This window comes from Mastigoproctus giganteus, chromosome 14, assembly GCF_048544385.1.
Source record: "Mastigoproctus giganteus isolate SK-2022 chromosome 14, ASM4854438v1, whole genome shotgun sequence".
In the NCBI taxonomy this organism is placed as follows: domain Eukaryota; kingdom Metazoa; phylum Arthropoda; class Arachnida; order Uropygi; family Thelyphonidae; genus Mastigoproctus; species Mastigoproctus giganteus.
Window position 1 is genome coordinate 5,944,978 of NC_143588.1, and position 15,945 is coordinate 5,960,922.

Genomic DNA, 15,945 nt, shown 5'->3' on the forward strand with positions numbered 1-15,945 from the left:
GATTATGAATCTGAGGTGGTATAAAATCAAATTGAGAAAAGACAGTTGTAGAATAGATGTATGAAAATTTGCCTTTAGCCAGCGGGTAGTTGATTGCTGGAACAAACTTCCATCTGTTGTTGTGGAAGTTAATAGCTTACATAAATTCAAAGAAGAACCGAATTCAACCTTTTGGAGTGAATGGATGTGCTTTTTTATTTTTTTTGGCTTTACTCAAATCTTAATAAAGACCTCATGCCACAACTGGGATTTGTCCAGAAGAACTTTAGTTTTATATTACAATGCAGTCTTTACCCAAATTACTACTTTTAGTCTTGGTAATTGGTTTCATCAAGCAATAAACAAGAAATGTTAGTTCTAATGCTGTATAAGCTTGCTTTCTTGCATCATATGCCTCTACTAATGCTAATAGCACTGGAGAAAAAAAAACGCTAGTAGGTGCATGTGTACTACAGACCTAATAATTTTGATGAGTATACTAAACTATTAAAAGAAATGCACTGGTGAAGAAGTAGTAGTAGTGGCATGTGATGCAAGAAAGCAAGTGTATGAGCTTATGCAGCCAAAAAAAAAAATTTACAAAACAATTCTCTCTAAGTTTGTCCACTTCCTCCTTAAATTTATTTAACCTATCAACTTCCACAACGACAGATGGAAGTTTATTCCAGCAATTAACCACCCGCTGGCTAAAGGCAAATTTCTGCACATCTATTATACATCTGTCTTTCCTCAATTTGAATTTATGCCCCCTTAGATTTGTAATCTGAACAAGTGGAAGAATCCCATCATAATTCAGCATGCTCAACCCATTCAATGCCTTAAGCACCTCAATCAGATCACCTCGCAGGTGCCTAGTCTCCAACCACTGCAATTTGCAGAACTTAAGCCTCTCTTGGGATTCCTTCATTCCCCTCACCAATCTTGTTGCCTTCTCTGTACACGCCCAAGCAAATCAACATCCTTCCTAAAATGAGGCCTCCAGACCTGTACGCAGTACCCAAGACGTGGCCTGGCTAATGCCTTATACAGAGGGACAATCACCTCCTTTTCCCTGCTAGCAAAATTCCTGCATATCATTGACAAAACCCCATGACCTGCCCTGGCAGCCTGTCTGCATTGCTTAAAAAACTTCACATCTTACTGCACAATTACTCCCAGGTCTTTTTCATTTTCTATCACCTTAAGTGTAGTACCAGACAGATGGTACGTTTCTCTGAGGTTACTTCTACCCATATGCAGTACTTTGCATTTGTCAAGGTTAAACTTCAGCTACCACTTCTCAGCCCATCTGACCAAATTTTCTAGATCCTGTTGCAGTAGCATACTGCCATTGATGTCATTAACAACCCTGCCAACTTCAACACTAAGCCTGATATACCTTCATCAACATCATTGATAAATATACAAAACAACAGGGGGCCCAACACCGAACCCTGTGGGACTCCACTAATAACATTAGTCCACGAAGAGCAGCACCCATTGATTACCACCCTATGTCTTCTCCCACTCAACCATCCTTTTATCCATTGTGGCAATTTACCCTTAATACCATTCTGCTCCAATTTGTACAGTAGTCTTCCATGCACAACAGTGTCAAAAGCTTTCCTGAAATCCAAGTATATGATATCAAAAATATTTTTTGCATCCAGTTCCTTTGTAACCACATCATAATAACCAATCAAATTTGTGAGTGACTTTCCCTTAACAAACCCATGCTGTGTCTGAATTATTGCTGCAGTCTTATCTAGATGATCCTGCAATGCATCTTTAACCAGTGACCCCATTATTTTACCCGGAACAGAAGTTAAACTAACTGGTCTGTAATTACTCATGTCACCCTTCGATCCCCCTTTGTTTGTTTGTTTGTTTGTTATTTGGTTTTTAGGATTTGGTTTTTTTGGTTTTTTTTTTTTAGGAGCATTAGCAACTAAGGCCATATTGCTCCGGGATATGCAGTAGTCATTTTCTGACCTTTCTGCATCCTCCGTATTTGGTGGTAACGGGCTCGAACCTAGGCGCCTCCGTAGCCAGGTGGGAAGGAGCAGCAGTGCGTAGCATACGCTCCTTGATTAGACCGGGGTTCGAGCCTGTCACCACCAAATACGGAGGATGCGGAAAGGTCAGGGAATGACCACCGCATATCCCGAAACAATATGGCCTTAGTTGCTAATGCTCCTAAAAACCAAATAACAAACAAATAACAAAAATAACAGGCTCGAACCCCGGTCTAATCAAAAAGCGTATGCTATGCACTACTGCTCCTGCCCACTTGGCTACGGAGGCACCTCCCCCCTTTGTGAATTGGAGATACATTTGCACATCTCCAGTCTGTGGGGACCTCCCCTGAGTCCAAGGATGCTCTCATAATTATGGCTAAGGGTTTGATTACTTCCATTGCCACCTCTTTTAATATAAATGGATAGATCCCATCCACCCCAAGTGCCTTTCTTATGTTTAACTTCAACAATTTCTCCTCCACTTTGCTCTCAGTTATTACAAAATCATTAAGCACCAAGCTACAAGTTGACAACCTTCTGGCATTTTCAAACCTTAATAACTCCTCATGTGTGAATGTAGATGCAAAATACTCATTCAGTTTGTTTGCTATCTGAGCAGGATCATCAACAGTCAAACCATCGATATCAAGTGGATCAATCAGAATCATCCCCTTCCTTTTAGAGTTTATAAGTAAAGAAATCCTTGCTGTTTTTCTTAGCATCCTTTGTCAAAGATTTCTCATAATCTGCCTTTGACCGCCTAACCTCCTTTGTGACTTGATTACAGACTAGCTTATATCTGCCATAGGCTTCTGTGTCGCCTGATAATTTATATGCATCCCATGCATTTTTCTTCTCTGTCACGAGTCTCATTAGTTAATTTGATAATCATTTAGGCCTAAACCTTGAACAATATTTCTTAATAGGTATAAAACTTGTAGTTTCCACGATTAATTCCTTGAATGCTTCCCACTTAAAATTTGCTGTTGGTAACATCATCAGTTGATCCCACTGTACAGAATTTAAAAACTGTCTGAGACCACTGTTACTCCCCTTTACAGAAGAAAAAACCCTTTCTTTTACCCCAATGTAATTATATCTTTAAGTAAATCCCACATCAGTACACTGTGATCACTGCCACCTAGTGACTCCTTTACTACAAATTTTTAATACATGAATGATCACTGATGATAACCAGATCAAGAGCATTACCCTCTCTGGTTGCCTCTTGAACATGCTGCTGCAGAAAACAATCATCCAATAAATTCACAAAAGTCTTACTAGTGTGTGAGTGACCAATCCACAAGTTCCAGTCAATATCTGGGAAGTTAAAATCCTCCATTACAAGACATTCTGATTTACTAGCCCACTCTATTTCTCAGTACAACTGTTCGCTGTACTCATTCGAGTCATTAGGCCTATAACACACTCCTACTCTTATTTTTGCTTTCACAATGATTATGTTAGACCAAACTGACTCAACAGTGCTGTTCATCTATATCAACTGGATGCACTTCTTTTGATTTTGTTTTTCTTAATTAACAGCATAACACCTCTTTGCTTCCTATCTTGTCTATCCTTTCTGTCCACATTGCACTCCCCAAATTCCAACTCACTATATTTCAGGAATTATCAGTGCCACAGATCCTTTGCCAAAATTATCAGTGCCATGGGTCCTTCCATATTGGACCCTTCCAGATGAAAGAAACATATTAGATAGTATGAATCAGAGCTGTAATACTCAATACGTTGATAATAATATTTTTAAAATAATAAGAGGAGTTTACCTCGATATAGTACGTAGAACACTTCCATATGATACCCTCCAGAAATTAAAATGGAAAAAACTAAAAAATCGACAACTTACCGGTACATTAGAGTAAAATATAAATAATTAAAAAACCAATTTAACACAATTCAAATAAATTTAAAACAATTAAAAATCAAATTAACCCAATTAAAAGAATCTAACGAAAATATTCAAAACGATTTTCCTTCCTGAAGCTGACAACGCTTTTCAACTGTATGTCAGGATCACAGGAATGAAAATTACCAAATCGGGTTAAACCTGAAACTTAAATAGTGATTATTTGCCTTTGCGCATGCACGTAAAGGTGCATGCATCGGAGATCAAATATGGCCACCGAACATTAACAGAATTCTCGTGTAATTTAATTTCTATGGTTTCTGCAATTAATAGTCGCAATTAAAACGCGTATAATTACGTTGAACATTAAGTATTTTGGCCTAGTTAAATAAAAAAGTATGTTTTTCGTTAATAGCATGAAAGGCTAATTCTAACGCTGCTGAACGAGAAGCATGAACTGAGGCTTCATGTTGATTTATACGAATATTAAGAGAAAATCGCGTCGAACCTTGGTAGGACGAGTCGCAATCACCGCAAGAAATGTATACCAGATCATTAATTTGTGTTGCGAACGCGGAAAGAACCGAGCGATTGTTCAGTATAGTGTGTAACTTCCGTATTGGCCTGGCTACAATTTTAAATTCGGTATCTTTAAAAAATCTATTAAGCTGTTTGTGCCACCGTTCAACATATGGGACAGAAATAAAGTATTTTTTGATATTACTATTGTTGGTTGGTGTGGTATTTTGTATCCTATCCTTAGCTTGTACCCTAATTCGGTTTATTTTGGCAATGGAATAACCCCTGTTTAAGAACCTGCTAGTTAATATTTGTATTTCTGAGTCCAAAGCAGATTCCGTCGTTGAATATTTATAGGCATTTAGAAATTGATTAAAGATAATCGACCTTTTGTAGGTTAGCGGGTGATAGCTATTATAATGTAGAAGCATACTGGTGTTTGTAGGTTTTCAATAGATGCTAAATTGTATTTTATTCGAGTCCCGGGTAAGCGTGAAATTTAGAAAGTTTAATGACTTTGTATCCGTATCCTCCCTTTCCAATGTAAATTTGAGTCTAGAATGAATATTATTAAATGAATGTAAAATGTCTTGGATAGTACTACTATCAGTAATAACTAGAACATCGTCTAAATACCTCCCATAGTATGTGATACGGGGTCGAAAAGGCGTCAAATGTATATGCTCAATCGTTGAGAGATAGATCTCTGACATTAAGCCGCTCAGGCTCAAACCCATTGGTAATCCAAAAATTTGTTTGTACACCTTGTCTCGAAAGGTGATGTAGTTGGCCTCAACTAACAGTTTAATTAAGTGAAAAATTTCCTTAATAGGCAGCTTCGTATAATTAATCGGTGTCGAATTTTTATTTAACATATCCCAAATGATATCTAATGTGTATTCAACGTTTACATTCGTATATAACGAGGTAACATCTAGTGAGAATAAACTGTCATTGTCGCCGAGTCTACAGTCTTTAAGATTATTAAATAATGTATCGTAGTTCTCAATCCCAAATTGTATTACCTGTCTATAGGGTTTTATAATGTTATATACATGTGTGGCTAAGGATGAAAATGCCACACATGTATATAACAAATTAATGATCTGGTATACAACATTTCTTGCGGTGATTGCGACTCGTCCTACCAAGGTTCGACGCGATTTTCTCTTAATATTCATGTAAATCAACATGAAGCCTCAGTTCATGCTTCTCATTCAGCAGCATTAGAATTAGCCTTTCATGCCATTAACGAAAAACATACTTTTTTATTTAACGAGGCCAAAATACTTAATGTTCAATGTAATTATACGCGTTTTAATTGCGACTATTAATTTCAGAAACCATAGAAATTAAATTACACGAGAATTCTGCTAATGTTCGGTGGCCATATTTGATCTCCGATGCATGGACCTTTACTTGCATGCGCAAAGGCAAATAATCACTATTTAAGTTTCAGGTTTAACCCGATTCGGTAATTTTCATTCCTGTGATCATGACATATGGTCAAAAAGCGTTGTCAGCTTCAGGAAGGAAAATCGTTTTGAATATTTTCGCTAAGACTCTTTTAATTGGGTTAATTTGATTTTTAATTGTTTTAAATTTATTTGAATTGTGTTAAATTGGTTTTTTAATTATTTAATTATTTATATTTTACTCTAATGTACTGGTAAGTTGTCGATTTTTTAGTTTTTTCCGTTTTAATTTCTGGAGGGTATCATACGGAAGTGTTCTACGTACTATATTGAGGTAAACTCCTCTTATCATTTTACAGAAAGAAACATATGGAAATCTGAAAACGATGTTAACAGCTGATTGCTAGTGCAAAGAAAACAGCTAAAATTAATCTGATCTGTTCCAGTGGTAATTTTGATCCATGGGAGTCTTCTTCATATTAACTACAAACAGAATTCATTTCCCAGAGATCTTTAATATACCGTTATCTCAAATAATGTAGAAACAACAAGTTGACTGATACAATAGAGAGTATAATTTATTGACTATTTCCAATTGATTATTCCATATTACCCCGAACACATTTCTATCCAGTTTTAAAATTACAATTATCTTCCTGACATGCTTATAGTCCAGGGTTTGATTTTCTAGAGAACGTTTTTGTCATCAGACTGCATAAAATAATATCATAAGTTTTGCTTCTACTTTTCAATAGGTGTTTGGACGATGGCCATTTCCCTAGAATTTGGAAAATACTCTGCTCAGAATAATTAAAAAGCCTTATAAGCCATCTTCAGATGCCAAGACCTACAGGCCTATTGAGATGCTGGCCAATCCAGGAAAACTTCTTGAGTGGCTTATAGCTCTTAGAATCCATAACCTTTTTGACAGTCAACACTTCTTCTCAGGCCATCAGTATGACTTTACTTCTGGTTATTCATATGAAGACATGAAGATGCAGTGGTGGAGTTTTTCTCCACATCAAGATTGGATTCCTCAAGAATGAAATACAAGCTTGATATCTTATTGATTTTGCAGGTGATTTTGACTCCCTTTAGTTCAAGAGCACCCTCAAATGTCTTAGATCCACTGGCTGCTGTTTACATCTTTTCAATCTTGTTAACAACTATTTCCAGGATCGGCAAGTTCTTGTAAAATCCAAAAATCAACATATTTGCTGAACTGTAACCAGAGGGGGGGGGAACCTCTCATATGGAATATTATACTTAATGACTGGCTTTGCCACCCCTTTCATCAACATACCCATTTTAATGACCTCATCTTGACCTCAGCTTATGTTAATGACCTCATCTTGGCCAACAGTGGTAAATCTAGATCAGCATTAGAAACACAGACTCAAACCATCCTTACTAATCTTATGTCTTCGGTACAATTAAATAAGTTTTCTATCAATCCTGCAAGGACAAAAATGGTCCAATTCAAAGGAAAATTGGGTTATACCAGACCTCTACAGATAAAAATAAACAACATGTGATTGCCTTTTGTTTCTGAAATAAAATATTTAGGTATTAGAAGTTAAATTTCAATGCATATCTAAATAATCTGCAAATCAAGACTTCACTCATGTCTTAATCAAGACCTCATGCCACGAATGGGGTTTGTCCAGAAGAACTTTAGTTTTATATTATAATGCAGTCTTTACACCAATGACTACTTTCAGTCCTGGTGCTTGGTTTCATCAAGCAATTAACAAGAAATTTCAGCTAAAGTTATTCTCCCTCCAGTGCAGTATGAGCTTGGGTTCTGTCAGAGTCTGCAGGACAGTTTCAATGGCTCCTCTACAGATAATCTTTGGTGAATTACCTCAGAATTTATATCTGGCCTTTAGAAGACTCTGCTACAGGCTACACAAAAACATTCCTATGGGATTTCTTGGTATCAGAATTAATTTAAACAACAATCTTAAAAAGGAGAAGCAAATAATCTGGAATGAACTTGTAAAAATTTGGCAAACATGATAAGACACTTTGCTCACTGTACAAATTACAAGGTCTTTTATTCCTGAGGTCACCTTTCTGTTCGAAAAGAAAAAAAAAAAAAATCTCAGTTCTTCCTCAGTCTCTATACATTTGTACACCTCATTTATTTTAACAGGACATGGCTCGATCAATGACAGACTGTTCACATTAGGCCTTTACAATACTGATTTATGTTCATGTGGAGATAAAGACCAGAAACACATCTCATACAACTGAAACTTATACAGTGAGCATTGTTAAGCTCCTCGATTGCAAACTTTGCTCCTGGGAACGAAGTATCTCTTCTTGCAAACTATCAGATCTTCCAACTCCTACAAGATTTTGCAACAAATGTGTTTTACCAATTACATAGTCTAAAGACTACAACAAAGCCAAATACTTCAACTGTTTAAATATTTCACGAAAAATAGTTCTGACCATTCCAGTAATATTTCTCCACTTGTAAAATAAAAGCAATCCCTGTTATACTGGACTAACAGACATATCTTCATGATTTCAACTAACTTTTTTGGTCGGCTAGACGTTACTGGATTAGCTTTGGGATGACTGGACTGGACTGGTCTATCTTTATTTGTTCTTATGTTCCTTTCTGAACATAACTCAGCTGGTGCCCAAAATTGGGCACTCTGGGTACAGGATTACTGGTATTTGCTGGTCTCATTCTGTTCCAGTGGATGTGATATTTCTGTTATTATTATTATTTTACATTTTTTTTTTATTATATGTTATAAACAAAATGTAATTATTATTAGAACAGCTGAAGATAGTAACTTCAAATACAGAAAGCCTTCACAACTAAACTAGAGAGACAATGCAAGAACATAAAAATTAAGAGACAGAAAAAAAAAACGACACAAACTAGAATAGTTATAGAGACTGCAACAAAAGCTGAATCTGAAAAAATGAATAATCCAATCGTCACTGATTTGGGGTTAAAAACTGTTAAACTAAAATCTAGGAGCTTAACATACTGATTTTTGATCTAGACAAATCAAAACAGAAGTGAATGCAAAAAATCTATAAGAGTATCTAAACAAGAAGTGGACAAACAGAATTTATATTAACAGTGTGGTACTACACTCAGGGTAGTGGAGAATGAAAAAGACCTGAGGATAATTGTGCAGTCAGATATGAAGTTTTGTGCCTCCGTAGCCAGGTGGGCAGGAGCGGCAGTGCGTAGCACATGCTTCTTGATTAGACCAGGGTTCGAGCCCGTGACCACCAAATACGGAGGATGTGAAAAGGTCACGGAATGACCACCGCATATCCTCGGAGCAATATGGCCTTAGTTGCTAATGCTCCTTAAAAAAAAAAAAAAAAAAACAACCAATATGAAGTTTTCTGAGCAGTGAGGACAGGCTACAAGAGGTCATGGGGTCTTGTCAATAATATATAGGAATTTTGCTAGGAGGGATAAGGAGGTGATTATCCCCTTGAATAAGGAAACAATCAGGCCACACCTTGAGTACTGTACTAGTCTGGAGGCCTCATTTTAAGAAGGATGTAGAGCTGTTGGAATGAGTGCAGAGAAGGGCAACAAGATTAGTGAATGGAACAAAAGTGTTGCTCTTATGAAGAAAGGCTTAAGTTTTTGCAGATTACAGTGTTTGGAGACTAGGCACCTGTGAGGTGATTTGATTGAGGTGTATAAAGCCTTGAATGGTTTGAGCATGCTCAATGCAGATGGGATTCTTCCTCTTGCTCAGAATAATAGCCCGAGAGGGCATAAATTCAAATTGAGGAAAGACAGTTGTAAGACAGATGTGTGGAAGTTCGCCTTTAGCCAGAGGGTGGTTGATTGCTTGAACAAACTTCCATCTGTTGTTGTAGAAGTTAATTGCTTAAATAGACTCAAGACAGAACAAGACAAAAATTTGGAGTGCGTGGATGGGTGAAATGAGAACGGTTTTTTTTTTTTTTTTTTTTTGGCTGATGGTATATAAGCTTGCTTTCTTGCTTCATGTGCTTTTACTAATGCTAATGCCATACCGCTCCAATCTGTAGAGCAGTCTTCCATGTGCAACGGTATCAAAGCTTTCCTGAAATCCAAGTACAGGTAGCCCTTGATTTACATTGGGGTTAGGTTCCTGTGGGGGGGGGGATAGGTACAAATGGAAACCTTTATATAATGGAGTCAATCGAATATCACAGGGTTAGGTTCCAGGCACCAAAAATTTTACCTACCACTTTGCATCGATTGTTTTGTTTTCTTAGCATTCTTCATAGTTGAAGTAATAGTCAATGGAGGCATATTCATAGCCCTACACACATTAAGGCATCTTTCACCAGATTCCATCCTCCGAATATTGCACTAGAATTCAATGGATTTCTTTTACCAGACATGGCGTCTCTTTATTCTATTAAATTAAAGACTTTATAATACGACTGGCAAAAACTGCACACGGATATCACTATTGTTATTATTTAATTTATTAATAACACAATTAAAAAAAAAAATGTTAGCATAATAAATTTCCAACTTATGTAAATAGCGTAAACAACAACCAACTGAATGGTTCACTGCATGGACCTTTACTACCTGCATCTACAAGTGGCTACTTTGAGGGCGGGAATCTTTCTCATCTCTAATACGGATGCGCTAATTGCTGATTGGCTCAGATTGTCGCAAATCATGTGAACAGTGCATAGCACAGCACAGTATGATGCCGATAAATTTTGTCTGACGATTTTAAACATTTAATTTATAAAAAATTTGCAAAAAAAAATAAATAAAAAATCTCGTTGTGGTTAGTGATCGGTGCGAATCTGCACAAATCAGACCAGCGCAAAATGAGGACTACCTGTATATGATATCAAAATTATTTTTTGCATCCAGTTCCTTTGTGACCACATCATAGTATCCAATCAAATTGGGCAGACAAGACTTTCCCTTAACAAACCCATGCTATGTCTGAATTATTACTGCAGTCTTGTCTAGATGATCCTGCAATGCTTCTTTAACCAGTGACTCCATTATTTTCCCTGGAACAGAAGTTAAACTAACAGGTCTGCAAAAACATGCGTCATTCTTTGATCCCCCTTTGTGAATTGATTTCACATTTGCACATCTCGAGTCTATGGGGACCTTCCCTGCATCTAAGGATGCTTTCATAATTATGGCTAAGGGTTTGCTAACTTCCCTCACTGCCTCTTTCAATATAACTGGATAGACTCCATCCAGCCCAGGTGCCTTTTTTTTATGTTTAACTTCAACAATTTCTCCTCCACTTGGTTCTCAATAATTACAAAATCACTTTGCTCCCTTTAGAGTTTGATAAACTCCTAGCATTCTCCTCCTTGAATAACTCCTCACGTGTGAATGTAGATGCAAAATACTCATTCAATTTATCAGCTACTTGAGCAGGATCATCAATAGTTGAACCATCTATGTTAAGTGGACCAATCTGATTTATTCCCCTCCTTCTAGTGTTTATATAAGTAAAGAACTCTTTGCTGTTTTTCTTTGCATCCTTTGCCAAAGATTTCTCATTTTTATTATTATTATTAGCTATATGATGCAAGGACGCCTGAGGCTTATGCTGCACCAGCCAAAAAAAAAAAAAAAAAAAATTCCCCAGTTACCCTGAGAGAGAGAGAGAGAGAGAGAGAGAGAGAAAAGTAAAAGGGAATCACCAAGAAAGGGAAGAATGATGATATCCAGCTCAGGACCCTGGGTGTGCCAAACCCATACTCACCAGATGTGAGCCCCTCTCATAATCTGCCTTTGTCTGCCTAACCTTCTTTGTAAGGTTGTTCACACACAGATTAGCAAGACTTTTGTGAATGAAAGGTTGAAAGGTTGTTAGTGGATGACTGTTTTCTACAGCAGCAGGTTAGAGGCAACAAGAGAGAAAGAGCAATATTCTTGATCTGATTGTCAACAGTGATTCTTCATGCATTAAGAATTTGTAGATAAAAGACCCACTAGGTGGCACTGATCACAGGTACAGATGTGTTAAAGATGTAACAGCCATCAAAGGTAAAAGAAAGGTATTTTGCTTTCATAAAGGAGACTACAGTCTCAGACAGTTTTTAAGCTCCATACAGTGTGATCAACTAATTTTGTTAACAACATATTCTAAATGACATGCATTTAGAAAAATAATCATAGAACTAATAGGCTTTCGTACCACCTAGAAATACATTTTCAGCCTTAGACCTAAATGAATGTCAGATGAACTATTGAGACATAAAGAGGAAAAAAATGTGTGGAATGCATATAAATTATCAGTTGATATAGAAAGTTTGGTTGATTGGTTGGTTGGTTGTTTTAGGATTTTGTGGTGAATTAGTGATATAGAAGCCTATGGTAGATATAAACTATCTGCAATCAAGTCACAAAGGTGGTCAGGAAAGCCAAGGTAGATTACACGAAGTCTCTTGCAAAGAATGCCAAGAAAATCAGCAAATATTTCTTTACTTACATTAACAGTAGAAGGAAGGGGTTGAAATACACTGGTCCACTTGATGTTGATGGTTTCACTGTTGATAATCCTGGTCAGGATGCTGACAGACTGAATGGGTATTTTGCATCTACATTCATACATGAGGAATTCTTTAGGGAGAGGGATGTTAGAGTTTATCAAACTCTAACAACTCTAACAATTGTTTAGCTCTCTGTTAGAGTTTATCAAACTCTAACAGAGAGCTAAACAATTTTGCAAAAAGTTACAATAAGGAATTAGGTTTAGCTTTTAATATTTATTTGTGCCACGGCCCCAGGATATCTAAAAGGCTTACATGTGACACTGAAGATCATAGAATGTTCAGATCAGCTTTAATTTGTTAAACTTCTTTTCCCACTTGCTACAGTTAGTGGAACTATTAACAATACTCTCAAGACCCATAAATTTGGTAAAAATCTTTTAATTTGTTAGAATTTATAAATTTAAAAATACTTAATGCATTATTAGGCTCAATTCCAGGATAAACAGCCTTATTGTCATCCCAGTTTCTTTTTCATGAATCCACAGCCTTTACACTATAACTTTTTTTTTATGTGAAAACATCTTTGGCAGCAGCACTTACTACATTTTTAGACTGAAGCAAAACTGGTAATGAAAATGTCAGATAGAAATGATGCAAGTGACATCACTTCCTAAATGATACTAATGCAGTCACTAACGTTGATGCAGTAGAGTAAGTAGTGGGCTCATTGTATGCAGTAGGTGCGGCTACATCTTTGGCAGCACCTACTACGTTTTCAGACTGAAGCAAAACTAATTGGTAACGAAAACGACAGATGGAAATTACACAAATGACATCACTTCCTAAACGATGCATTAGCATCGTTTAGGAAGTGATGTCACTTACTGTACCAAATTTGTGAAAAATTTGGTACAAATTCATGACAAATTTGGTAGAGTAAACAGCAGACATGAGCCCACTACTTACTCTACCAAATCAATGTTAGTGACCGCATTAGCATTATTTAGGGAGTGACATAAGTTGCATCCTTTCTATTTCACATTTGCGTTGATGTTTTCACATAAAACACCTTTTTTATTGCTATGTTTAATGAAGAGGTTGCATTGGCCTAACAGATACAGTCACTGATATTCGCAATTGAAAATAAGTTAGGCCAATTCTCAGTTGCGAGTGTCAGTGCTTATTATTATTATTATTAGCCATATGGTGCAAGGAAGCCTCAGGCTTCCTTGCACCATATTTTTTTTTTATGCTGCACCAGCAAAAAAAAAAAAAAAAAAATTTCCGCGTTACCCTGAGAGAGAGAGAGAGAGAGAGAAAAGTAGAAAAGAATCACCAAGAAAGAGAAGAATGGTGATATCCAGCTTAGGACCCTGGGTGTGCCATGCCCATACTCACCAGATGTGTGCCAAACTGAAGTTGTCCAATTTCTTATTTGTTATTTTTGTGGTGTTTTCATACTACACCCAATTGCAAGGATATGAAATGTTAAGTTGCTATTCTTGTTTTTCAAATTAATCAACAGCAAAGATGATTCTTTGAAGGTGCAATCAACACACAGTGGAGACTTCCCAGTTGTCAACTGAGGTCCAAACCCAAGTTGCAATGCATGTTATCAGACTCTCCAAGGCCAACTATTTCTTCTTTAGCAATGCTGTCATTTAATTCATTGATGCTTCTGATGTTGACAATGGCTTATGGACTATCAATAGATTATCATATGATTTTCCCAATAATTCCACTAGAGCACTGTCTTCCCTCTGTATTTGTTACCTTTAAATGACTGCATTATTTTATTTTATTTTTATTTGCAAACCCTCTCAGTTTTTATAAAGGTGTGTTGCCTTGTTATGATTTTTTTTTTTTATGGCAATAAATGATCTTATATATACAAACCATAAGGGAAAATACTGTGAGCTAAGTTTAACAAGCAGAATTTATGAGCAAAGTGTGGAGAATGAATAATGATTGGAATGAAAATTTTATTTTCAATCTGAATTATTGTCTGTAATATTAATATAATTAGAATGGTATGGCTCTCTTCTGTACCCTATTGATTCCGGACAACTCAGTGATTTGGTCTTCTAATTCTCTTACCTTATTGATTCTGGACAACTCAGTGATTTGGTCTTCTAATTCTCTTACCTTATTGATTCTGGACAACTCAGTAATTTGGTCTTCTAATTCTCTTGCATGAGTTTTTTCCTAGATAAAAATAGTCTACAATGTAAAACATAAGGGAAGTTTCAAGACTAGAACAAGTTTAAACTCAATAATTAAAGTGACCAAAATTTTAGGAAGACAAATGGAGCAAAACTGGGACAAAATAAAAAACAAGTTTATTTTTAACATATATCATATGTTTTTATTTATCATTACATATATATTGTGGAAGAGTTTGTATAATATAATTTATATTATACAAACTCTTCTTATTACACAAAGTATAATAACTTTGTGTAATAAGAACTTTGTATAATATAAACTTATTATACAAAGTATAATATCTATTATATAATTTATATAAAAATCAAATTTATAAAGCAGATTTATTAACATGATATTCTTTTGGTTAAGTTTTCATCCTTTAACACTGTTATAAAATTTTAAACATTTATCTTTAGAATTAATTCTTACTGAAATTACTGCTTTTACAGTATTCACATTAATTCTATTTTTAACTCCAGACCAAATATTGTTTATCATATGAAATAATCTTTCAATGAGACTGTTAGTTCCTGGAAAACTAAAAAGAAACAACAATTAACTTTGTATACTGACAAGAGATAAAGTTTTGATCAAAATGTTCAAAAATTTTCCTCCATTTATTAGTATTCTTTTTACCATTTGTCAACCTAAAATTTTTCTTCTAAAAACTTCTTTATCCTTGTGGTTTTGGTAAACAGAGATTCTTCATCAGCTGTGTGCCAAAATATTTAGGAATTTATTTACTGTGTCCATTGTTTTGAAATATCTGCCCACTTTGGTATTGTATTTAGTAGAACCTACTAAAATATGAAACCACACTGAAAGAAATTTGTCCATTCTTCTAAATAATTTAAAGTAACATGAAAGAAATCATAAATTATTTTATAGAAATTGTACAATTCCAGTAATTACTCATCAACAATTTGTCCAACCATAATAGTTAATTTTAGCATTTAGCATTAGTAGAGGCATATAATGCAAGAAAGCAAGCTTATGAGCATCAGCCAAAAAAAACAACCCTTCCATTATATCCCTCAATTCGTTCCAAATGCATGTCTAGCTCAAGGCGCCTCCGTAGCCAGGTGGGAAGGAGCAGCAGTGTGTAGCACACGCTTCTTGACTAGACCGGGGTTCGAGCCCATCACCACCAAATACGGAGGATGCGGAAAGGTCAGGGAATGACCACCGCATATCCCGGAGCAATATGGCCTTAGTTGCTAATGCTCCTAAAAACCAAATAACAAACAACAAACCTGTCTAGCTCAGCCTTAAATTTATTTAGGCTATTAGCATCCACAACAAAAGATGGCAGCCTGTTCCACCAATCAACTACCAGCTGGCTAAAGGAAAATTTCTGCACATCTATTCTACAACTATCTTTCCTCAATTTTAAACTGGGCCCCGTGAGGTTCTTAGTCTGATCAAGAAGAAGAATCCCATCGGCATTCAGCTTGCTCAACCCGTTCAAGGC

The 15,945-nt window shown here is 36.0% G+C and overlaps 1 protein-coding gene across 1 annotated transcript in view; it reads right to left on the reverse strand.

Moving 5' to 3' along the window:
* LOC150074956 (uncharacterized) overlaps window positions 1-14,972 on the reverse strand; it is a 735,724-nt gene extending 720,752 nt beyond the window's left edge. The window contains exons 1-2 of the mRNA XM_090389002.1: window positions 14,904-14,972; window positions 14,364-14,471 (exon numbers count right to left, since the gene is read on the reverse strand). Of these exons, the coding sequence (XP_090245128.1) occupies window positions 14,364-14,471; window positions 14,904-14,972 (177 nt within the window). The remainder of the gene's footprint in view (window positions 1-14,363; window positions 14,472-14,903) is intronic.
* Window positions 14,973-15,945: the final 973 nt, after the last annotated feature.